Genomic DNA, 26,348 nt, shown 5'->3' with positions numbered 1-26,348 from the left:
TTTGTGATGCCGCACCGCATGAAGAGCTCTTGTGTACAGTACAGAGAAAAACCAAAAGTCTTGACAGGGTAATGTTAACTCCCTTAGAGCTGCCTGCAGGACCATTCTCGATTGTAGCCTGTATTTTGTCATGTAAAGCTTGAAAGCTGAAGATAAAATTATTCCTAAAAATTAGGCCCTCAAGTCAAATCCCAACTTTAACAGCTTCACTAGAAGAGAGGGGGGGGGGGAAGTAGACTGAAAGGGAAGTGAAATGAAATTACATTTTCTACTTCAGGACCTAAATATAGCCATCCACTTCTGTGAATCTTTTCAGGTGCTGCTCATTTCTCCAGCCTCATAAATTCACACACAGCAGTCTGCTTCAATCAGTATTTCTCATGAAAAATAAAATACAGTGGTGCCCCGCAAGATGAATGCCTCGCAAGACGGAAAACTCGCTAGACAAAAGAGTTTTCCGTTTTGGAGGTGCTTCGCAAAACGAATTTCCTATGGGCTTGCTTCGCAAGATGACAATGTCTTGCGAGTTCCTGCTTTTTTTTCCCCTCCCCCCTTTTTTCTAAGCCGCTAAGCCGCTTATCAGCTGATTCGATCAGCAGATAAGCCACTAAAAGCCGCTAATAGCACTAATCCGCTAATCCTTCAATGGGCTTGCTTCGCAAGATGAAAAAAACCGCTAGACGAAGAGAATCACAGAATGGATTCTTTTCGTCTTGCGAGGCACCACTGTACCATAAATTAAAACTTCAGTAGTTTATACAGTATACTTGTTTACATACTAGATTATAGAAATTAATGGATAACTATCCAGCGCAACTACTTTCATACTTCCATGTACACATTTGTCGTTCTTTTTGAGGTGTGTCCCTTAGTTTTCTATTAACACAAACCCTCCAGTTTATTGTTACCATTCATGTAGGTTGTGACTTTGCTTTCTCTTTGTTTGCTCGATGCCTTGTGTGTTTTCATCTGTGCTGATCGATCTGTGTAACAATGCTCTCTTTGCTGATACATTCTTTGATGCGATCATAGTGATTATGGTCTAGTTTTCTCCTGGTTTACCTTGCTCCTGACATAAATACAAAACTAACTTTTAAAAATAGACTAGCACAGAATTTTCAGTTTATTTTTTTAAAAAAACTAAGCAGCTTTTAGTCTCAGAAAGTTTTAAGTTGCTGTTTAAATGTATTTTTGTGATGGGCATTCTCTTTTCTTTCTTTCACCTCATTATTGTATGTCCACTTTCTATCATAGAGTAATATTGTCCCTGGCTGAAAAAATCCTTCAGAAATCCACTGTTACAGCTGAATTTTTTGGATGACTAGTCTGAGTTGCCATTAAATACAGCTCTCTAGCTCATCTCCTTCCTCGTTAATTCTTCATGTTGCTTACCAACTGTTCAAGTTGGCTTCCCCTCCCAGCAACTGTTGTTCATAATTCAATTTTCCTATAGTTTCAGTTATCAGCTAGCCCAGTGATGATATTCTCCTTGATTGATTTAGAGCATTTGCAGAGATAAAAAATTCATATCTATCACCAAAAAAGTGTAGTTTTGTGCACACAGACTCGATGGAGCTCTGAATGGAACAGAAAACTTGGCTCTCCAAAATGTGGACAGGTGTACACAATTTTCCTCTTTTCCAGGCTGGTTGCTATCTTTGGGCTTGGGGATGTGGAGTATGAAAGGCCAAAGGTTAAAAAATGATAGTGCTAGCAATAACAAACCGTGCAATCAAGCATATTGAATATTGATTCCAAGAGGACAACTTTTGCACAGTGTGTTTTCATGCAAAAAGCAGTGACTGGCAATATTATGCTAGATGGCCTTATGGTTTGATTCAGGATAAAGCAACTTCCTACGTTCCATGGGTTTTCTTCGGAAAGCCAGGGTGGTCCAGAGGATTGTGTTACAAATTGGAATTCGAAACATAAAAGCTGAATTAGAATTTACTAACTGTTGTTACTTCTCTGGTCTGCACAGCAAGACCAGCCCCTTCACAGTGTCTGTTTGCATTGTTACCCATGAAGTTATTGTCTCTCAGTTGCATATCTAGGAAATGAAAGTGAATGATTTATGTAATGTGTCTGCTGTGATTATGAATGGTAATTTGAATATGCTTTGTCTGTGAAAGAACTATGAAAGATAAGTAATATCTGGAGTCAGTGTACAGTACAAAAATACCAGTTCCCCAAATATACACAATAATATTATAATAATAAAAATATTTCTGGAATCTGGTATGCCTCGTGGTCTTTTGGGCCTCTGGTGTGATGCAGACTCCTGTACTTTTTAGCTTTGGTGGTATTTACTTCGCAAGCTTCTCCCATAGAAGTGACTCTTACTGTAAAGGACACATAAAGGACTTTTTAGGGGGATGGGGAAAGAGCAATGTAAAGAGTCATTTTTCCTTTCCAAAGAATCTTTGTCATGCTGAATTTATCTTTCCAACTATACAGGATAAATTGTTGTTTTTGACCATGACTATTTTTCACATTTGGATGATCGTATCTTGGCTTACTAAACCAAAATATGAACAAGCTTTGCTTCTTTCTTTCAATGAGTGGGTTAACAAAATAGGAAATCTTCCATTAGCCATAGTTTCCAGTTCCATCTGTACTAGGAAACTGTGGTTTCTGAAACCATTCTTTGTAGTTGTATTAATATCCTACCTTGTTCCAAAGTCATTCGCTATAGTGTCTCGGCTCATATGAACCATTAAACTTTAATTACAGAACAATTGTAAGTCTGCCCTGTGACTTGGAGTAGCAGATACATTGCCACATATAAAGCCCCTCTGGGGAGGGTCTTGCACCACCTATCACCATAGTCTGCACCTTTGGCAGGTGAAGCAGGAGCTTGTGTTGTGGTAGAATCACCAATGGAGTCTGGTGGAATGAGACCTCTGTTGAATCAAAACCCCTATCAGCAGTTTAAAGCCAAAAAAAAAAAAAAAAAAAGGCAGGGGAAAGAAACTCCAGGTGCTTATAAACCCCATACATTTCAGGAAAAAAAAAATCATTAGCAAATGCATGCTGATAAAAGCAACAGGAGAAATTGCTTTAAAAGTGCCCTTGATAAAGGAATTGTTCTGAAATGGATTGGACGCATATTAAGCAATATTTTGTCCCCCCCCCTCCCCCACAACTCCCCCTCTTTTGGTCTGATAGTAATAGTTCCTTGGGTTTTTTTTACTGTTTCCCTGGAAGGTTAATTCATATCTCAGGCTATTAGGCCAGTTTATAATTGTCTGAACAAGCTCATTACATCACATTATCTTACCATTAAACTGACTAACCTTTTGTTTAGTTGTCAGAATCATCATTATTGGGGTACAGTCTGCCAGTTAGTAGCCCTGAGTAAGTTCCCCTTCATTTCAATAATGCTCATGGTTTCTATTGTACATAGAACAAGTCTTCTGCTCCCGGAAGCATTTTGCCAACAAAATAAAAACAGTACATCCAAATATTACATTTTCCATGAAAGTCAATTATCTGAGCCTTTCTACCTTCCTTTTGTAATCCTTTAGGATAGGCAAGAAAACAGGCCTTAGAGATTAGTGCTTAATTCTTTTTGGATTGTTTTTAATTAAAGTGAAAACACAGCTGAGTCTTGACTAAGGGGAACAAGTGTTAGCAATGTAGCAACTAGAAGCAAAAAACAAAACCCAGATCCCTGAACTCTGAGGCTGTATTATAGTATTCTATGGAAGAACACTGGATTTGACTTTGCAGTCTTTGTGTTCCGAATTCTGGAGAAAAATGGCCTGGATACAGGTAAGTAGTTATAAATAAAAGTGTTACATCTGAAGGGAAGGAGTGTGGTGCACACTTTCCCATAATATGCCACCAATATCTTTGCTATTTGGATGGAACCACACAGCTTATTTTTGTGTGCCTTGATAATATTGTTAAGGTTTAGTCAACCAAGCACTGCACTTAGTCAATTTCTGTCAATACAGATGGTAATTACATAGGAGAGTGTGTGGTGAATTATATCTTGGAGGATGTGGTGTAGCCTTAATATGTTTACCAGATTGCAAACCAAACTTTTGCATTATGGGTAAGATCCAACAGAGTGCAAGCGGACCTCACGCAACAGGACTTTTCCTTTCTCTACTCCCCACTGCACACCCTGAGAATGTGTTCCAGAGGGTTGACTCACCCTCTGGAGCAGATGTTTAGGGCATGTGAGGGGTCTGGAGAGGGGAGAAACTGGAAGTCCTATTGCATAAGCAAAACTCCATTGCACAAGTGGGTAGACACCATTAGATACCACCCATTGTTTTTAAAACCACTGTTGAAATAAATTAGTCAGCTGCTATTTCTAACTCAGTTTTTGTTCTTTATTATTTGACAGTCCTGCTTTTTGTGATTTCTCATGTGCTGGTCTTCGATTCTTGCATTTCAAGAATTTAGTCACTCCACCCCCTTCTTTCCCAATGACTAAGGGATCATTCCTTTTACAACCATGGATCACTCCTATGTAATATTTGTGTGTCTCTTTTTGCCATTTTGCCCTGAAGTTGTGAAACATAGTTGTGATTTTCACTATCTGATTGACTTCATCTCCTTTATTTCATGAGCATTATTTGTCAGAGGGTAACATTCATAATTTCAAGGCCTTTTATAAAGTTTAAGTATCACTCACCTTATTGTACAGATGGAAACATTAGGCAGAGCATACCCTATGCACTTATACAGTATTCAGTACAAACAAATTTATCACATTTGTTTCCTGCCCTTAACCCAGGTTGCTCAGGTTGTGTATGAGATCTTTTTCTCATTCCTGCCTTTTAATGTCATTCTTAATAAACCCCACTGCTTAGAACCATTTTGATAATTGTGAAATGTACATTATATTTCTGCGACATTGAATCAAGGAGTGGGGACACTTTTTGTTCCCAATTTATACTGTAAACTGTTGACTTTCAGTTACCTACCCATAGTAGTTTAGGACTGAATCCAACTAAATCCTTGGGCATTTCTCCCACCCTCACTTTACTCACTCCCCTTGTACTTTCCCCAAATGTCCCCTGGATATTTTGGGGGGAGGGGGAGAAGAGGGAGGGGGAGCTCCAGCTTTTGTGTGAGTGGAGTGGAATGACTTAGTTGGATACAATCTTCATCTTTCACCGCCCACCTAGAATAGGTTTTCTAAAGAGTTCTGAGGAATAAGATGCTGCTGTTGCTATTTTACTGTTGTGTAGTGACATTTTGTATTCTGACGCTGCTATGATCATCAGCATATGACTTGGCTGACCAGAACCCTTATTTCTTGCGAACTTAAGTGATGCATTAATCTAGCCCTTGTTGAAATAGATGGTAGGCATGGCCCAACATCGTTTCCCTTATGTCTCCCTAAGAAATATCCCATCCCTTTGTAGCTATGATTATGAAAACCAGGTTTGTAGCAAAGCAGCAGCTTCTTGAGAGTACAATTTAGGTACAAGTGAAGGATATCAATGATGGTTCTACTTTGAACTCTCTTTTTATCTGAAGAATAAAAGAAATATCTTTCGGTTTGTTCTCTAGAACCACATGAGTTTCAGAGGGCCCTACATCAGTGAATAAAGTAAAGAAATCAAAAGCAATGCTTAGACCCTGGGAGTTAGTTTGAGGAGCTGTGCTTTACTGCCTTGGAACATTCTTCAGTCTGTTATTAAATATGGATGCAGTTCAATGTTGAAACTGATCTCAAAATAAACGACAAAGGAATCCAATATTGCTTAAAATATTGCAATGGTTTCGTAACCTAGCTAAGTTCTATCAAGGAAGTTTTTGAGGTTGCTAATGTTAAAGACATTACTGTCGTATACTGCAGCAGTATCCTTTGACCCAAAGATGAGCAAAATGTCACAAAGCTTTGTTCCTACAAGCAAATCACTGAGGCTGTTCCAATGAAACTGGTAGGAGATGAGGAACCAAAAAAAGTAAATCGTTCCCCCCTCCAAAAAAATGTGTAAATTACTTATGGAATGTACTGCCAGAAGGATATGGTGATGCTCACGAATTGTAGAGGGGTTTTTTTTTATTAAAAAAATTGATTATGGTTCCATGACATAAGATTCTAAAGACCACAATTTAGCACAAAAATTGGCATGCTGAACCCCATCGAGTTTGATCCTAGCCTTAAGTCTCCAGTTTCCATTAGAATTGCCCAAATAAATAAAGCCTTGGTCAATCAGACCAAACATCCTCCTATTTTAGCATTGTACTTTATGTGGTGGTCAAACTAATACCACCAGGAAATCTACAAATGACACTTCATGGCAATCTCTGCCCCCTCCATGTTTGCTTCTGAGCACCATACCACTTCCGAAATCAGGATGTTCCATAAAGCTGTCATGACTAAAATGTAAAATTTCGTCCCTTAATTTGCCATTAAAGCCACCGTGACCTTTCAAATCATTTGTCATGTCAAATATTCCATAAGAAGTAATATCAGTGAAGGTTCCCCTTGTTACAGCAGGGATGGCAAATCACAGAATGAAGAAAAGCCATAGCCCTGTTTCTGGTTTTCAGGAAACTTTTTTTTTTAAAAAAAATGAAATATATCCTTTCGTTATTTATTTGTTATTTATGAATGAAAACGTTTTTATATCACCCTTCATCTGCTTTGGATTCAAGGTAGCTTATTAATATATAAAATTTACTATTAGCAGATGCCTGCTGCCAAGAATATTGCATCATTGGCACCAGACACACCTCTATAGCAGGGATGTTTCACAAGAAAGGGAAATTCCACAAATCACCACAGTAAGTATAAGAAACCCAGCACATGTATTACAAGGCACTGAAATTATTCCTTGCCAAGGGCTTTGAGTCTATGCCATGGGTAGGCAAACTAAGGCCCGGGGGCCGGATCCGGCCCAATCGCCTTCTAAATCTGGCCCGCGGACAGTCCAGGAATCAGCATATTTTTACACGAGTAGAATGTGTGTTTTTATTTAAACTGCATCTGGGTTATTTGTGGGACATAGGAATTTGGTCAATTCCCCCCCCCCCCAAAAAAATATAGTCAGGCCCCCCACAAGGTCTGAGGGACAGTGGACCAGCCCCCTGCTGAAAAAGTTTGCTGACCCCTGGTCTATGTTACTGCAGCAAAACCCAAATAATCAATGGCCAGTTTTGCTGGTTTTCGAGAAAACTCCCGGATACTGTTTTTATGCCCTTGACCATTCTGTAATAATTTTTGTTTTCTTGTCTGAGCCATGCTATTATTTGGACTCCACTTCCTATAATCCATAGCTTCCACTGTGATGTGAATGACCTTAACCTCTTCATTTTAGGATTTGTGCTACTTTAACATCTGGCAGCAATAAAATTCTTTCCTACACTGTTCTTTTAGTGATGGTAATGATGATGATAATTTATTATTTGTACCCCGCCCGTCTGGCTGGGTTGCCCCAGCCACTCTGGGTGGCTTCCAGCATAGTGAGAGTGTTTCTATAGTAACTGCAGGTGATGTGCAGCTATGTGCAGATCTACTATTCCAGAGCCACAGTTAAGATGCATTCAAGGTGCCACTAAAATAGAAGATAGGAAGGGATACAGTGTGATCCCTTCCTTACCTACCTACCTACCATGAAGAGAGCCGCTATGTAAACCAGGCTCTCTGTTTTTTTAGAAGGAAAATTAACATAACCTTAGTCTCTATAACAGGACAGTCGTTTGAAGGGCAAGTTATATAGGTAACATTTTGATTGTGCTATAAATAATACAAGAATACAACAGAGCTTATAATATGAATGCATTTTCATTCATTTCCTATAATAGTGTGTGAGTTTGTATGTGCTCTTGTTGAGCTCTTGTGTTTCGATAAACATTTACGTTTGAAATCTTTTATCATGTAGTGAACAAGTTAGTCTTCACGTTCCAGACCCAAAGCCCTATTTTTGATGCAATGTACACACACCCAACTTATCACACGGAAGGGCCACCTGTATCCCTTTGTGGTCACAGTTCACTGCTTCATTGAAATGAATGGGAAACCACTATGAACAGAAGGAGATATGGTTTAGGGCTTCTGGTCTTGAGTCTCTACAACTCCTTTTCAGATACCTGTTACTGGGCAGTGGCTAGGCTTTATACCCTTTAATGCCCTCTTTTTCTGGAGCAAATTCAAAAGGCTAGCTTCATTTTTGCACCTTAAATGTAGTTGCAAGGAAGGGAAAATGAAGTAATAAATATGCAGCTGATCCACTTGCAGCATAAGCCTCTGCTTGTCTACTCAAGGGTCAATCTAACTTCAATGGGTCTTGCTCCCAGATAAGTATAGAATTGCAGCCTTGATGTGTCACCAGATAAATTGATCAGCCAACCCAATAAATGGTGCATCTTGCCTAGTGAGGTGCTGAAGTTTGAAAGAGGCAGTATTCGAAGTCCAGCTGTCTGCAGTTTCAGCCTTTGCTTCTTGGCACCTTGCTGTGAACTTCTGTAGCTCCATCTATCATTCCCAAACTTAGGCTCCTGGATATTGCTACAAGCACATATACAGTTTCCAAGGATATCAGGACTACTTGGAAATATGGTTCCTGTGGTTTCCGACATCCCCAGAAAGGGCACCAGGAACCTTTTCGCAGTGAGGGGTCACTAGTATCCTTAAAGGCACCAGGAACCATGGGAAGTGCATTTCCAAAGGTTCTTATGGTATTGAGTGTCTAGGGTTTAATGGCACTCTGGCTTGCGAGTCTTTGCTACTGCCATGCATAGTCAAGTTTGGAAATGAGGAATGCATGTGTGTCTTTTGGTGCTTTCATTGCAGGGTTTGAAGGCAGCAAACCTCTAGCTCTTCTTCCACTCCCAATTACAACATTGGCATAGGTTCTTAATTAGAAATAAACATTTGTTTTAAAATTATTTTTAAATTTTGTTTGTTTGTTTTAATGGTACCCATTCCATGTTGAGTTTTTGGAAATCTGTCCACCATTGATCCTGGGTGTTTTCACAACACAAACATTTGAGATTAAGAATGTCATGGAGCATTTTTTTTTTTAACAAAGAACCACCACAAATGCAGGAAAAATGCCTATAAACACAGGAATATTTACAAATAACAGAATATTTATTACCAATAACTATAAAAAAGATTACATCTGCTAGATCACCGATAAATATCATTTACACTGGGGAGAAAAACTACAAGGCTTTTTTTCTTTCATTTTCTTACTTTTGTGGGTTTTTTTGTTTTGTTTTTGTTTTTACATAGAAGTAACCATATCAAACTAAGAAAGGAACACAGCTTGAAATACTGACAATATTTCTCTGGTTAACACCCCTGACTTACACAAGTGGAATCCTGATTATGAGTTACTTAATAAATATATTTTGAAAGTAGTTTAAAAGTTAGCTTGTATTGTTCTGGAAGCAAAACAGACAAGTTACAGGCAAATTTAAACTATCAGGAAGAACAAATTATAAACCTCTGCAGTGCATTTTTTTTTTAATTTGGGAGAAAGAATGAACAGAAAGCTTCATTGATGTCTTAATTATTGTTCCATCTGAGCATATGTACAAAATTTTACCCCAGTAACAAATAAATCTTTTGTATTAATATATTTTTTTTCTTTTTAAATTCTGGGTATGGTTCATATACCTTCCCAGACTCTGGTGAACACATGGAGTGGAGCATGGATGGATCTCTGCATGTGCAAGCTTGTGCAGAAGTTCCTGTGTTCATTGAGAACCGGTATGCACACCCAAGTCAGTGGAGATAGTGCTCAACCCAAGCTTTAATGGAAATGGATGACAGCTTCATGAGAAAATGTCATGATGGACTGCAATCACTGTCACATTTGAATAGGATTTTATCAACATGCTAGATATGTAGAAAGAGCTTGTCAAGAAAATTAAAGCTAGGTCTTCAGAACACTCTTCAGGTGTTGGGTTCTGTTCACTTGTGCTAGCAAAAGGCAAGAGGGTTTGATATCTTAAAATAAAGGAGCTATTTGGAAGTGCATAGAGACACCCAGACATACATATAATTTTTTTAAATGGAAAAAAGCCTTTTTAGGGAAGTATTCACTAGAATGGTATTTATTAGATTTAGCTTATAACCTATACTCAAACAAAAATCGTAAAAACAGAGATAATTTTGTAATTCAGTTTATGAAACCAAACTATAGAGAATTACAGTTAAACATATACCTGTCAAAAGAAACATATGTTCCAACACAGAAATCAGCATAATTATGTTTCATTTAAAGTCTCACAGACGCACAGACTTCCTTATTAAAATGGTGCAAATCCAGAATTACATAAATTGCTCAAAGGGTGGAATTTCAAGATTTTCACCGCATTCAGCATCTTGTCCTTTGCTATAGCAACGTCTGGTCTACATTACTATAGGAGCGATCACGACTAAATGGAACAAATGTTCAATTTAATATTTATTAATTTTTTAGAGAAAACTCAAGTACATTCAAATGAAAATCTTTGCTATGCATCATTAAAATATTAGCTAGCTGATACTATGCAGTTGACTTACACAAACCTGAAAGCAAATGCATTGAAAGTTATTTTAGATTTGTCTTTTTTTGTAATTTGATCCAAGAATGAACACCTTACATGTCATTTAAACAAACAAACAAACCACTCTAGCTGCTTTAAATAGCAGCATGATCCATCTTCCTCCTCTGCACATATTGGGGGGAAGGATCCTGAAAAAGTATTCCAGTGAACCTTCCTCTTCCCTCTCCCAGTCCTCCAGGTGGCTGTACTGCTGGCACCAGACATGTATAGCCTGTCCTTCATGTATAGTTATCTAGCAGCCCACTCCATCCCTCCTTGTGGAAGTCGCCTGTGCATCAGGGGCTAGGAATGGCCAATAGATAAGGCCTAGTGCCCACAAGCGCTGCAATAGCAGCAGCAAACCTGACTTGAGGCCAACAGGGAGAGGGGAGGGAAGACTTCATATAATGCCTGTTTGGGACCCTACCTGTGTACAGATACGCCCAGGTACCTTGAAGAATGGATCGAGGTCAAAAGAGCTTTGCCAGTGCACTCTTGTAAAACTATACAATCAATTTGAAACCAGTGTACTGAGAACTTTCGACCTGGCTATAAAACATTCCAAAACAATGTATTTTTGCAACAGTAAATGCCATCAATAGCATTTCATAGCAGAGGGGGAAAGAAATTAATATCTACATCATATGTTAACTTTAAAAAAGTCTATAAAACACTAAATATATAATAAAAAATATGCATATAAGGACATATGTAAACTGCTTTGGTAACATCGTATTACAGATGTTTTCAGTGCATTGCAGAGTTTCCAAAGAAACTTCAGACAAAGCTATATTTGCTTTGAGGAAGTACTGTATAATGCCATTCCTAGAGAAGCATAAAACATTTTTTTTCCAGTAGTAAGATGTACTCGAACAACAATATTACTTAGTACTGGGTGTCTTCAAAACAACTAGCTAAATGTTGCTTAGTTATATTATAAACAGGAAGTCCTTTAGATATTTTTTGTCATAAACTTGATCTAGCTGTGAGGGAAATCATTATTGTGCTGATGGCTGACAACGTACAAGCATTTGAAGTAGAAGCGCCCGACCCTCTCACATAGGCATCTAGGAGGAGAAGAAAAAAGAAATCACAAGGTTTGATATCTTGCAGCTTCACATGCATGAACAAGTGACATAACTCGCCTCACTTTTATGGCGCTCCTGCATTCAGTAGCATGAAAGAATTACTTTAGCACTGATTCAAATGGAAAGCTTTTATATTGACAGATATGCTAAGTAGAAGGGAAAACGGGGATTGGGGTTCTAGTCCAGAGTTTCAGTGTGCATGCAAAAATTCTGCATAAAAGTATTCCCAATTCCACTGTAATGCAGTGGCAGCTCCACATGCACAGAAGTGTTTTGACTTACGTTTCTTGCATTTATATCCTGCCTTCCCTCCAAAGAGCTCAAGGTGTTTTATATGGTTTTCCCCTATCTTTAGCCTCACAGCCACCTTGTGTGGTACATTTGCTGAGAGACTATAACTAGTCCAAGATAGAGATGCGAAGGCCTGGGAAAAACCCGGAAAAATGGGGGGGGGCATTCTTTTTTCTGGGTTTTTTTCCAGGTCTCCCCATCTCTAGTCCAAGGTCACACTCAATGAGGTTCTTGGCCATGTAAGAATTTGTACCCAGGTCTCCATAATTCATTAGCTGGCATTTAAGTTGTCACAAGAATTTTTGGTAACAATAATAATAAAATATTGTTATGTGAATGGGAAAACCTTAGTGTACACGGGAGCCCCATATAAACCTGTTGTGCTCTGTGTTGTGAGTAGTAGAGCTAATGACTAAAGAAAGCCTATTCTTTTGCTCCTGACTTAGTACTTGTTATGTGCCTGCAGGAAAACTACTACAATGCCATAATTAACCTTTAGCACAACTCCACTTTTGCAGGGACAATTTACTGTCATTTTATGTGCACAGAGGGATAAATTCTAGTGCTTTGTTTGGTCACACAACTGAAAATGCCTATATAAAAAGAATCTCCCATAATGATTGAAAAACCATTAAGCAGAAAAGGAGGGCTGCTTCTTTTCTTTTGCAAGACAGTTACAAAACTGAGAAAGGCACCTTCTGTTATAACTAAAGAAAATTTCATTCATTGCCAGGGCCAGCCCAAGACATTTTGGCACCTGAGGTGAACCACAAAATGCCATCCTCCCTACTGGGTAAGTAAAGATCTACATCAGGAACAAGCGGGGCTGGGGAACATCGGTTTAACTTTTCCAGACCATTGAAGTGGCAATCAAAGGCCACTGCAAGGCGAGGGGGTGTACTCTGAATCACTCTGGGTGGGAGCAGAGCCCAGAGGATCCCAGAGGGCAGCCCGTGCCATTTCTTTCTCGGGGTGGGAGGAGACCAGGGCCTCCTATTTCCCAAAAGGCCGCAGTAGAGCATGGGGGATGCTCCTGAGGAGGTAGCAGACCCAGCCTCGCAAGTAATGTGTGTCAGTGGGCAATGCATTCCTTGGGGGCTGAATCTGCTGCCTGAGGCGGTTGTCTCATCTTGCCTTATGGGTGGGCCAGCCCTGCTCTGGCTAATATGACCATGATATAGATATATAATTTACAAAACTGAAGAATTCTGAATACCGTCATATGGGTGACAGAAGAATCATTAACAAAACTATAGTAAGATACTTCCTTGGTACTATTTATTACATTTTAAAAGCACTCTGTAGTAAAGTTCTATGCATGGAGAAACAGACTCAGCCCTGGATCATTCATGAGTGGGGAGACTGAAGTACCCTCACATGGTGAAGAACAACAAGGGCTCTTACTTGATATCTTTGGAATTCGGATCTGCTCGCTGCTACTGCCATCTCCTCCATCACTGAATGGCTTTATTTCTATGATGTAATCTTCATCAAAAGGCAGCGAAAGCTCCACAGATGTTTTGTTAGTTTCTATAACAGATGTGCTGCTTTGTCTATTCCATCTGTATAAAACCTAGACCGTATTTTTAGCCAAGGGGAAGAAAGAAAGGAAGGGGGGAAAGCAAGAGCCTTAGATTTTCTATAGAAGTTGCTTCTATTTCTAGGACTTATATTAATAGCTAATCAACTCTTATAGTCCCTAGAGAAAATATATGCCTTGGCTTTTGAAAAGTCATGTGGCTTCTTGTCATACTCTTGAGCATTAGGATGCATTACATTCATTCTCTCGTTGGTTTTGTGAAGTCAGAGCTGTTCATGTAGCTCTGCTCTCCTTGAGATCAAAATACTTGGTAGAATTGCACCAAAAATTTCATGTCTTATGATGTGCAAATGCCAATACATCACCGCCATGCTGAGAAGCTGCTGGTGCACCAGTATCACAATGGCTGCAACAACTCAAGCTCCCCATGCAAGACCTTGCCTGTATCAGATGAGGGTGGAAAGGCAGCCAGGCAAGTGGACTGAAATATTAAGCAGAATTCCACCCAAGTCAACAGGATGAACAACTCCCTTGCTACTTGCAGCACTGCAGACATTAGTAATATCTCATGAGCCTAGGCAGCAAAGCATTAAGCTCATGCTTTGTGCTTCTTTCTACAATTGAACAGTACAGTGGTGCCTCGCAAGACAAAATTAATCTGTTCCGCGAGTCTCTTCGTCTTGCGGTTTTTTCGTCTTGCGAAGCATGGCAATTAGCGGCTTAGCGGCTATTAACGGCTTAGCGGCTCTTAGCGGCTTTAAGTAAAAGGAAACAAACTCGCAAGAACTCACAAGACGTTTCGTCTTGCGAAGCAAGCCCATAGGGAAATTCATCTTGCGGAACGACTGAAAAAATGGAAAACTCTTTCGTCTTGCGCGTTTTTCGTCTTGCGAGGTACCACTGTATATAAATTTTATGAAATGAAATGCGGGGGGGGGGGGGGGAATGCTCCAAACAGGCATAAGGTGCTGAGTAGGAAGAGGAAACTAGGTAAGCCAACATTGGTGCAAGTGCTAGTGGTGTATTTTGTCCTGGGATTAGGCCACTGCATTTTGAATCATTTAAAACCTGTGCCTCTCAGACGCACTGGTTGTAAGTTCTCGATCAGTCTGGGTGATGCTTTAATGTCATTGGAGTTGCTGGTGAAAAATAGTCCTGGTTTATTAGATTATCATCCTCATAATATGCACTGCATAGTGTGCATATTTACTGATATCACTGAAGTCTACAGAACATTATTAAAGTTTTTTGTATCATAGCCCACGTGAAGTTTATGCCAATTTCAGATCCCACTGAAAAATGTAAATTTTCACAGTTCATTCAGAAGTTAGTTAGTTCAATACAGTGGTACTGCTTAATGTCTCATAACAATGGAAAATAAGTTTCACTGCCCATTACGTACTTTATATCCTTTCACCTCAGATTCATTATTCTGTGCTTTTACTTGATCCCAGTTCAATATAATCTTAGAGTCCGATGAATTCCAAATGATGTTTCCAGGGGGTTGACTTGGTGCTAAATTCAAAGTGAAGGAGAGTGAATGTTATTAAGCAGCAAAGTTTTCCTTCCTCTTTCAGTATAGTTTATGAGAGGTTCTTAGTGAACTCTTACATTTGCTTAGTTCAAGAGCTCCTGGAAAACGTGTATTCCAAGTCAGCAGCAGAGCTGACATGACCAAGTATTATGGATGAAAAAGGGAATCAGATGGAAATTCAGTGCACTGTTGACAAGTAGAGGAAGTCCTTGCACTGAACAGAAAGACAAATATTTTTATTTTGTGCCCAGCAAAGATTGCAGTTTTCTGTGTTCCAGTTAATAAAATTAGGGATGCTGGAATACTGTGGGCACTCAAAAATGCAGCACAGAGTAGTACCATGTAGCAAAAAAAGGAAAAAGTGCTCCCCCCACACTCACGTGGCTTTTTAGTTGTCACGTTGACTACTGGACTGGAAGGTCCCATCCCTGCTGTGTTGTAAGCTTTGACAGCCATGTGGTACAAAACATTGCCTTTCAAGCTGGTGACTTTTGCAAAGGTCTGATTGGTAGCCGTTCTGATTCTTCCAGCCTGCTCTTCCTTATCCCCATGCCTCCAGTATCTAACCTGCACAAATGAAACACATGCTTTCATATTTAAACTCCACACCTGAATAGTCACTTTACAATTTGAAGTAGCTTAGAACAACCCGGCAAACCCTCATACATTCCCTCCACAGAGTAAGATTTGCTCTACAAAATCTGTGTCTGACCCAAGTTTCTATCATGCAGTTTTCTATTCCATTCCATTCAATTCTGTGTTACATTTCTTTGTTTCCCATTTAAATAGTAGACAGATCTCTCATTGAGCCAGTCCTGCTTTGGGCCAATCAAATGCCATAGCTCAATTATTTAAGGTTCTGCCCAGGTGGAGGGCTCTAATCTGCCACAGTCACATGGCATCTTGTGGTTGATATTGGTCCAAAGCTGCATTGATTGAAGCTAGTGGTAAACTGAGGGCCTAGGGTTTTTTTCTCTGAAACAGGGGTGCCACATTCCTGTGTTGTTGTTGTTTGTGTGTGAAATGACGTAAAGGCCTCAATACCATACGACCTTTACTATAGAAAAAAGAATTGACACAACTTCGTTCTTGGAAGAATTTACAGTAACTTTGTCTGGATTTTTGCTTTAGCAGCTCTCCATAAATCCTGCCATTGCCTCTATTTCAAGAGGCTGCCCTGTTTCAAGATAACCCTTCCATGTGTGAAACCAGCAGTCAGCACATCTGACCACTGCAGTAGTCTCATTGATGGGCATGTTTATAGCCCTTAATAATAATGATAATGATAGTTTATGACATTTATATACTGCCCTATACCCGCAGGTTTTAACATTCCGCCTAACTGCACTGATCATAGAATGTTGTGTTCTTCACAGGTCCAAAGGAGGGGTTCCCTAACAGGAGCCTTTCCCTATTTTTATTTCTAGTTCTATGACTTTAAATCTTGTATTAAAGAAGAAAGACATCTAAAATATAATATGCACAATAAACTGGCATTTAGGCTTGCACTGTGGCTGCGTGTTGTGTATTTCTTACTATACGGTGGAGCAAACAGCTGATAGTTCATGGAATTTGCAGAAACTTAAGGCCTGCATGAGGGCTTCCACCTTGCATTGTTATTACTGTTCATTGATACCAAGTGGGTTAGAATATGCTTAAGTGCATTGTTACGAGGGAGGAGGGAAGGGAGATTTTCAGTTTAAAACAAAGTATTTGTGCACATGATACTGTTTCAGACTAAACAAGGATTGTTTCAGGCTAATTATGTCCCTTACGTTCTTACCTCGTAGCCCTGTATCCTTCCTTTGCTCTGGGTCTCTGGGAGCAAGGTCCAAAATACTTGTACTTCTGAAGCAGAAAGGCTTTTGGCAAAGACATGGGTTGGAGCTCTGGTGGGTTCTAAAAAGAAGAAACAGTGGTTAGATGTAGATTCACCTTTGTGGTCATAGCTATTCTTCATCCTACCTAACCAATGGATAAAGTCAGCTTTGACTCTGTGGATGCCTTAAGGCAAGTCACTATATCTCACCCTCAGATATAAATTAGACATTACTACAGATGTTGGTCTGCCAAAACAGGCCCATGACTAGCACCAGAATTTCACTATTTTGCAGGAATGCATGTTTTTGATAGGTTGCAGAAATAATGTGAATTTGGTGCTCTTGTGCAATAAGATAAAATAAAAAATAAAATAAAAAAGTCCCTCAATTTTTTGTGGTGCTGGAAAAATGCAATATAAAATATGGGATAATTGTGTCACATAGCCTCCCCGTAAACAAAGCAGAATGAACAGTCAACTAAAAATGATGTTGTAATAACTCTGTGCAAATTCTTTGCCAGCAAGTTGGGGTGAATGCTCAATAAACGGGACGTTGGAAGAATCCTCCGTCTCTCCCGACCAGCCCCAGCAATACAAAGTGATACTCAACATATGACATAATAATATCATCATGAAGAGATATTATTTCCTGTTCTCCAGAAGGAACAGCCAGTGAACCAGAGTGTGATGACTATGTCTCGAGCATCCCTAGGTTTGTATGAAGGGAGGAGCTGAAGAAGAACAGCCCAGGAATAAGGTAGGATAGGGTAGCTTGCAGGTGTCTCTACACATTGGGGTTTGTGTAGCATCATGTGCAGAAGCAAAGCTTAGAAGCAAAGCTTCCCATCATGCCACAGTCATGTGCAGAAGCAAAGCTTACCTTCAAGGAACCTTTGTAGCCAAGTGGGCCAGAGCATTACCTCCTCACTCCTCCTGGGCTACGTTTGACAGGTGAGTAGGCTGCTCACCTGTCAATCACTGGACATCATGCAACCTTTTGGCCTGCGATGTTCTGCGGTGCTTTGAATGGGGCTTTTGAAAAGCTGACAGTTGTTCTCAGATCTTCACAAGCACCATTCAAAGCGCTGTGGAGAACAGAGCTTTGAGAAGTGATATCTTGCCTTGCACTTTGGAAAGGGTTTTGCAGGCACCCCTGATTGGTGGTGCCTGCAAGCATCCTTTTGGCTGAGCCCTGCCCTTAGCCTCACCCCTGGCTGAAACGGCCTCTCAGGTCAAATGGGGAGGCATGACAGGCCTAATTAGGTCCCCCACCCCGGCATACCTGTTATAGAGACCAGATTCAGCTGTTAAAAGGATTGTAGGTGAAGGGGAGCTAGGATTGTGGTGGCAGACCTGAGTTGGTAGTTCTATGTGCCCAGAGGCAGCCTGTGCCCAGTCTGCACAATCTATCCCACAATTGTGTGGGATAGATGCAACATCAGTGTGCACACAGATTGTATGCATGTAGCCTCTGCTCATGAAGAATTGTCTGAATGTGGAAGTTACAAGAGGGCCAGCGACTGATGACTGTATCCAGCTATAAGCCTGTTAAGCTCCACATTTTCAAACCTGCCTGGCAGCAGCTCTCCAACATCTTAAGCAAAGGCCTTTCCTAAGCATTATAACCCAAGGCCATTTAATTTGAGATAGCAGTGATTGGATTTGGGTCTTTGCATATATGAAACCTGTAAATGTCATGCTCTACAACTGAGCTTTGGCCCTTTCTTTTGTGTGGAATATCAATTCTGCAACAAATAATTCATGAAAAGATTTCTTTCCTAAATTTATTCAGTGTGTCATGTACTGATAACACTTAAGATAAATCAGAGCAGTTTCCAATTGGAGGATACAGTGGTACCTCAGTTTACAAACTTAATCCATTCCGAAACTGTTCTTAAACCGAGGCACACTTTCCTTAATGAGGCCTCCCACTGTCTTTCCACCGTTCAGATTCCATTCTTAGACTGAGGTAAAGTTTGCAAACTGGGACACTACTTCTGGTTTTGCGGAGTTCGTAAACCAAATCATTCGTAAACAGGACTGTTGTTAAACCAAGGTCCCACTGTATTCATTCCTGCTAAATATTAGTACATTCCTTTAGAGAAGACATACATGTAATGGAAACTATCAAAATCCTTGTTATGTATTGCAAACAGATAAGATGCGTTATTGCTTCCCTAGTATAATCTCGGAGTAGAGTTAAACTCAATATCAAAGCCTGGTACTGGACATACCGCAATCCTGATAAGAGCCCCAACTATCCTGTGAGGAAGAAATGACACAGCAGACAAGAAGGGACAGTCCTCTCCACTCCCTGCTACTTTCATCAACTAGGCCAGGATCTCCTTCTCCCTCCTGGAGATTTTAGTGCCAATTGCTTGTGACAAAAGGCAGCAGGAGGACCACTGCTCTCAGGCTAAGAGCATCAACCTGTGAGCCTACCTGCTGCCACGAAAGCGGCAAGAAGCTGGAAGATCCAAGCTAGGCTCCAGAAGGCAAAGTTTCCCTATAAGGTCAGCAATTTCTGGCTGCATTAGGGACCTTTCCAGGAAGACTGGGTCAATTGTGAGCAGCTTGTTGCTATGCGAGCTGGTCATTATAAAAACTTTATAGCATCAAGAATTGAGCCCGAGTTTGCTCATTTCCCTCTTTAATGTCATGCATTTCCCCTCTCATTTTATGTCATGAATTTTTAGACTGTAAACCTCGTGGCAGGGTATGTTGGGTTATATATCCTTTAACCATTCTGTAATCCTTTCCAGCTGAAGAGCTGGTTATAAATTCTTGAACAGACAAATGAATGAATGAATAAAATTGCACAGTGCCATTAACCATCAAAATTAGAAATTAAGTTTGCAAAGTGTTTAGACATAAATGGCAATTTAAATGAATGACCTAAATCTTCTTGATGCACAATATTACTGTTAATATGATTATTACTAATTTAGAGTAGAATATATTCTAAAGCTGGACACATGCTTATTTATTGTAAGCAGACCTGGACATCAGTAGAATGTGCCAATAATATATAGATGCCTTCTGTAAATGGCCAGCTTGTCACATGCAATAGATTACCTTCATCAGCTGAATAAACAATTGTGACGGGGCTGAAAGAACCTTCTCCTTTGTTGTTGTACACGCCTACTTTGACTTCATATGGAGAAAACGGCGGTAAACTCTCATTCCGGAACACGTATCTGGAGGCATCAGGAGAAACCACTACCGTCTGCATCCAACTTATTGTACCAACTGGACGGAAGGCAACCACGTAACCAAACCCACCTCCATTTTGTAACTCTTCAGGCACTGTCTACAACAAGAAAAGAAATAATGGGAACAGCCCGATGTGTAGGATGAATTTACAAAGAGGCACAATAAAAATGGTCTCCAAGAAATTTAACGGATCCATATAGTGCAATTTGGAAATACACTCTCTGGCAGAGGAAATTAAACACTCAACTTGAAAAGCATTTTATGTTTCTGTGCTAATTTGTTCCAGCTATCTGATGTGGTTTTTATGGTCTATTTGCGCCTATGAAAACATGACTTATTAAAAATATCATAAGAAGAAGAACCAACTGCAGCCTAGATATTATGGACAGCTAATAATCAAAGCTGAAGCATGTAAATGCCATCTGCAAGGCAGCTCTTAGAATCTGAATTTATCTAAATGGACTTAAATCCAAATAAGGACAGAATTACACATCCATCTGGAGATTTACTTTCTGTTTTTGCTACCACCGTCTTCACTAATAAACAAGAAGCCACTTTATAAGCTGTGTTTGCCACTTCCTTTAGATCTGAGTCATAAACATGTTATGAGTGAGATGCTCTAATATTTGTGTAGTGGGAAAGGAAATGGGTTTTAACAACTCTGGGGAAATCAGTGTAGGAATGTGGTGTACAAGCATATAATAAAAGCTTCTTTGCAGAGGTTACAGAGAGTTTCTGACTTCTTAAAAACCGTAGTGTCGCAGTTAAGAAAAGCAAGGGTCTGAAATTTTCCAGTCCTACCCCTTTGTATTCTATAGGAACCACAGTTTTAAATCCACACTGGCACTTTCAGTTACATGGGATATTGCCCAAACTGGGTGTACAATAGAATGTTCACAACTTAACTGTACCACAAGCAAAGACTCAAAAATGGACCAATTGCCTCACTCGGCTGTCCGCTATTAACTAATCATGTAAATAGTCAATTAAATCTACAGTACTGTATATACCCAAAGGCCTTCACAATGAACAGAGGGCAGAAGTAAGACATTCCTCAACATCACACAACATAAGTCTACTTTACAACGTAAAATTATAAAATCACAATGCATTAATATAACTGGAGTGAAGCTTCTTAGCTGGCAGAACCCATTTGAGTTTGAAAACTACAATTGAAGCATTTCATATCAACCCCCAGTTCCTCTTTTTTTAGAGGCAGTAAATGCAATGATTTTAAAGTGGTTCAGATTACTACACCACAAAGACTCTCCATGACTTTCACCAATGTCCCTCTCTGTTCCCTTGTGTGCTGTTCCTACCTTACCAGATGCAGCGAGTAGCTAGTTTTGAAGCAAAAGGGCACAACCTACTTTAAGTATGCTGTGAACTTCTTTGTGGCAGGGAGTGCATGTTGAAGTGGGATGCAGACTAGCAGGCAAATGCTGTCTGATGTCAGAACCAGTCACATCACCACCAGGTCACTGGTGCCCATATTGCAATTATCTAGTCTTGCATATTTTGAGCTTTAGCAAGGAAGCTAAAGAAATGAAAAACCGCATTCGAGGAAATGTCTGTATTCAGAACGCCACTTAAGCACGTTCTCAAGTTCGGCTGAAACCAATTGGATTAGCATGTGCTCAAGTGCTATATTTGAATTGGAAGAGCAACATGGTTTTCTCCATTCTTAGGGTTCTCATGGAGGGGGAGATTTTTGTGCACCTACAGTCAGATCTTAAATATCTCCGATTTATACTTCTTGAAAATTATGGGTTATAGTTTAGACACTACATTTTTAAACATTGTTTTTGTTGAAGGCATGGAGCAAAACTAATTAATTCCAGGAAGGGTGAACTTCAGCACATTAAGGAATGATACAAGTATTGGAAAACAAATATATTGCTTTCTAGTACATCTCAGAAGCAACAACGTGCTTGTCAAGCAATCCATGCATTTTTTCCTTCTGTAAGTATGTGGAAAATGCAAGTCAGAAATTAGAGTACTTTTCCTGACTGTAACCCACAGGGTCTGTTTGAAATTGCTCAGCAGGTAGGGCAAACATGTATATTATGCATGCTTTCTCTTCCCCACAAAATTATAATTTGGTGAGAATTCTTTGTTGGAGAACCCTAACCCATTCCCTTCTTCTAAAACGTCGTCTTACGTTTTACACTGGGAAGAGAGAACAATTCCAAAACCAGTTTGGGTATGTAGCAAGGGTATGCTGTCTCTGCCCTGTGCTTCTCCTTACTTGCCATGTTTGAGCCCTGCAGCCCATTCAGAGATCGTCTTTCCCTCTTCAAATTAGGAAGGAAGGAGGCAGACAGACAGACAGACAGGAGTGACATATTATTTATAACAATACTATGTCCCTTTGCAAAATGCTGCCTGATTCAACACCCTCAAGTCAGTCTCTGGTAGGTTTGGCACAAAAAGGGAAACAGTTCGTTTCCCTCCCCTTTCTTGCCCTGTACATTCACAGCTCACTTACCTCCCAGGTTATGACCAACTCAGACTTGGTACCACCACCTCCACTGACATTAGCTGGAGTGACTTCAGGAACTATAGAAAAGGGGAGAAAAGTGACTATTACAAGGTAAGGATAGCTTGTTTGATGTTTATACAGGGAAGATATATATATATCTTTTAGCAAAGATTTAAAACAAAAACAATTTCTGAGTTTTCAGGAGAAATTGAAAATAGAGTGGTACCTTGGTTCTCGGTCGCCTTGGTACTCAAACAACTTGGAACCCCGACACTACAAACCGAGAAGTTAGTGTTCCGGTTTGCAAACTTTTTTTTTGGAAGCTGAACGTGCTCTGTTTTGAGCGTTACGATTCCGTTCTGAGTGTTATGCTGAGGTCTGTCTGTTTTTGCCATTTATTTTGCCTTTTTGTGGCTCTTTTTTTGTTTGTTTTTGTGACTGTGTGGAACCCAGTTCAGCTACTGATTGATTGATTATGCGACTGCAGTACATTGTTTATTGCTTTCATTTTATAGATCAGTGGTCTCATTAAAGAGTAAAATTCATGTTGAATTGCTGTTTTAGGGGTTGTTTTTAAAAGTCTGGAACGGATTAATCCATTTTGCATTACTTTCTATGGAACAGTGTGCCTTGGTTTTGGAACGGATTTCCAGAAAGGATTAAGTTTGAGAACCAAGGTACCACTGTATTTTTTTTTAGATAACCTGCTGTTGCCGGATTTCTCCCCCCCCCATTTTTTCCATTTTAAAAAATAATCTTTCACCTTTAATAAGATGAGTTTGCCATCTTTATGTAACATTCCATTTATGTGTTGTGTCACTCTTAACTCTTCTGTCACTGAGATTTCAAAGCAAATTTCTTTTGGAAGCACCATTTTATAAAATGGGGAGGGGAGGGAATTCTAAATATCTCAATGTCTACGTTGCAATGTAAAAGAGAAGCATTCTTCAGAATATTGATTAAAATGCTTTGCAGCAGGTTTTTATGATGCACTTTGAGAGCACGTAATACATAATTTTGAAAATGAGATGGCCAAACAGCATATTTATGAGCCAATTACCTGTTGCAAATAGTTTTAAAAATTATTTCCCCTATAACACATTTCATTTATTTATAATCATGAAACTGATTGCTACTAACTTAGGTCTACAGCTTTTGGTAAATATGCAAGCAGACAATAAGGCTGAGTCAACAGTAGCTAATTTAATGAACTAGATATTTTATATGTCTTTGGCTTCCCTTGCAGATATTAGAGAATTTAAGGTCGTACAGGCAACAACTAGTACCCATTTCTTTACGTTCAATTCTAAAGCAACACTGTAGACATTATTATCCCTTTTTCATGTCAACATTGGAGTGTTTTTTCTACAATCAAATGGTATATAAATTCTATTAAATGTTTAAAAATAATATTTGTACCATGGAAAATTACACAGTAGTGAAATTGTTTGATAGGACCTTTGTCCCTCCAGCCCTACAAAGCATATCTTTTGTGCGGACAGGGTGGGGGGCACAGGGGGAAGAGAGGGAGAGGAAGGTCTTTTGCACAGACAAAAGGTGTTTCACTCACAATAGCTGTTTTCAACCTAAAGTAATACTGCAAGTTTAGCATGGGACATTCCACAGGACTCTGTTTTGCATTATATTCCATTTGTTAATAGAGGCACCCCAGATTGCTGCACCACATAATAAGGAATATACAATGTTAGCAATAAAAGCTTTTATCATTGGTTCTAACAAATGATGGCTTTTAATATACAGTGGTACCCCGCAAGACGAACGCCTCGCGAGACGAAAAACTCGCAAAACGAAAGGTTTTTTCGTTTTCGAGTTGCCTCGCAAGACGAATTTCCCTATGGGCTTGCTTCGCAAGACGAAGCTTGCCCCGCAAGCTCCAGGGACAGCGGGTCTTCCCGCTGTCCCCGGACCTCTTTTGAAGCAAGGGGCGGCGTGGAGAAGCGATCTCCCCGCAGCCCCTTGCTTCAAAAGAGGTCTGGGGACAGCGGGGAAGAAGCGATCTTCTCCCCGGAGCCCCAGGTCTGGGGACAGCGGGAAGCGCTTCCCGCTGTCCCCGGACCTCTTTTGAAGCAAGGGGCGGCGTGGAGAAGCGATCTCCCCGCAGCCCCTTGCTTCAAAAGAGGTCTGGGGACAGCGGGGAAGAAGCGATCTTCTCCCCGCAGCCCCAGGTCCGGGGTCAGCGGGAAGCGCTTCCCGCTGTCCCCGGACCTCTTTTGAAGCAAGGGGCGGCGGGGAGAAGCCTGCCCCCGCCGCCCGGCTTCGGAACGGTGCTCCGAAGCCGGGCGGCGGGGCGGGAACACCTTCTGAAGGCGGGCGGGGGGCGAAAGTCTTTGCTCCCCCCGCCTGCCTTCCCGGGGCAGTGGAGACTTCTCTGCTGTCCCGGGCGATCTTAAAATGCTGGCGGGCGGCAGCGAAGCCTTCGCTGCCGACCCCCAGCATTTTAAAAGCCCCCGGGGCAGCAGAGACTTCTCTGCTGTCCCGGGCGATCTTAAAATGCTGGCGGGCGGCAGCGAAGCTTTCGCTGCCACCCACCAGCATTTTAAAATCGCCCCGGGACAGCGGGGGCTTTTAAAATGCTGGCGGGCGGCAGCAAAGCCCTCCTGTCCCCGGAGCTTGCGGGGCGGGAGGTGGGGAGAAGGGCTTTTCTTCCCACCGCCAGCCTTCAGAACAGCCTTCTGAAGGCTGGCGGTGGGAAGAAAAGCCCTTGTCCCCCCCCCCCCCCAGCCTTCAGAAGAGGTCGGGGGACAGACTGTCCCCGGACCTGGTCTGAAGGCGGTTTCCCTAGGAACGCATTAATTGATTTTCAATGCATTCCTATGGGAAACCGTGCATCGCAAGACAAAAAACTCGCAAGAAGAAAAAACTTGCGGAACGAATTAATTTCGTCTTGCGAGGCCCCACTGTAACTTGAGGGTCTTTAAAGGTCCCAGTCAATAGGCAGATTAAATTTTAACTCCATCCAAATGGGTGTACGTAGGGTGTTTTCACAAAAAGGAAGCCCTAGCACTTACGTGAGCAACACTCTTTTATTATATGACCACACAGGATCTCATTTATGTCACTGATGCCTTTTGGCAAACACTAACTTTTTTTTAGTCTCACAATAATGTTTATAATAAGTTTAGAAATGAATCGCCTTATACCAACTTGGAATAATGAACGGTATCTTACTGAGGATGCTGGAAAGTATATCTATGAGGGAAAACTACAGTTCCCATGATTCCCCCCCTCCAAGGGTGATTTAAAGCTATGGTGCACATATAAAGCCTCAGTCAGCAAGGCAGTAATTGGGGGTGATGGAAGTTCTAGCCCAAAACCTCAGGAGGGCCTTCAGCTTGGGAAGAATGGGATATACGGGCTATGGCACTCTATAAGGTGTCAAAAAGGAAACACTGTCCGTACCTCCATGCTTCCTGTTATGAGCATGAGGAGGTGTGGACACAGCCTTAGTAAACTCCTAAAAATAAAGTTTGCTCAGTTAAATGCATTGCTCTCTTATGCAGACTATTTTGACCACGTAAAAGTAGTTATTCAGTGGAAGTGTCAAAGACTGATTGAAATGTCAAATGCAGCATTTCAGCTTCTACTTACGAGCCTCTTCAGTTCTCCGTTTCTCTGATGGTTTGCTTGGCTCTCCAATTCCAATAAGGCTGGCAGCAACTACCCGGAATTCATACTCAACCCACGGGTTTAAACTCACTACTGTTGCCGTAAATGTGTTTCCATCTATGACGTCGGGCACTAGGCAAGAAATGTAAGAATGCCCAATGGTTACCAAATAATGAAATATTTGGGTTAAGAACAAAATAAAGGGGGGGGGGGACAGAATGTAGACTCTAGAGATAAGCCATAGT

General features: G+C 40.6%; 1 protein-coding gene and 1 long non-coding RNA gene across 14 annotated transcripts in view; one reads left to right on the top strand and one right to left on the bottom strand.

Moving 5' to 3' along the window:
• The first annotated feature begins 1,258 nt into the window (after positions 1–1,258).
• LOC308581710 overlaps positions 1,259–26,348 on the top strand; it is a 30,218-nt gene continuing 5,128 nt past the window's right edge. The window contains exons 1-3 of one of the 2 annotated variants that reach the window (XR_014005201.1): positions 1,259–5,930; positions 6,660–6,756; positions 12,622–12,681. This is a non-coding gene — a long non-coding RNA (uncharacterized lncRNA). Of the gene's footprint in view, positions 5,931–6,659; positions 6,757–12,621; positions 13,285–26,348 lie in introns of those variants that run through there. The other variant, XR_014005202.1, reaches the window with a different exon arrangement.
• The window catches only part of LOC308581527 (contactin-4), a 527,693-nt gene continuing 511,433 nt past the window's right edge, over positions 10,089–26,348 (bottom strand). For all 12 annotated transcript variants that reach the window (XM_081184014.1, XM_081184021.1, XM_081184022.1 and 9 more), the window contains 8 exons: positions 26,086–26,235; positions 22,483–22,553; positions 19,857–20,091; positions 16,746–16,861; positions 15,343–15,529; positions 14,831–14,943; positions 13,293–13,461; positions 10,089–11,576 (listed from right to left, as the gene is read on the bottom strand). In XM_081184014.1, coding sequence (XP_081040140.1) covers positions 11,476–11,576; positions 13,293–13,461; positions 14,831–14,943; positions 15,343–15,529; positions 16,746–16,861; positions 19,857–20,091; positions 22,483–22,553; positions 26,086–26,235 — 1,142 coding nt within the window. In that variant the 3' untranslated portion in view covers positions 10,089–11,475. The remainder of the gene's footprint in view (positions 11,577–13,292; positions 13,462–14,830; positions 14,944–15,342; positions 15,530–16,745; positions 16,862–19,856; positions 20,092–22,482; positions 22,554–26,085; positions 26,236–26,348) is intronic.

The sequence above is a fragment of the Podarcis bocagei genome (genome assembly GCF_964188305.1).
Source record: "Podarcis bocagei genome assembly, chromosome: 2".
Lineage (NCBI taxonomy): Eukaryota > Metazoa > Chordata > Lepidosauria > Squamata > Lacertidae > Podarcis > Podarcis bocagei.
Note: the sequence above shows the minus strand (reverse complement) of the source record. Positions and strands in the feature narration are given on the sequence as shown.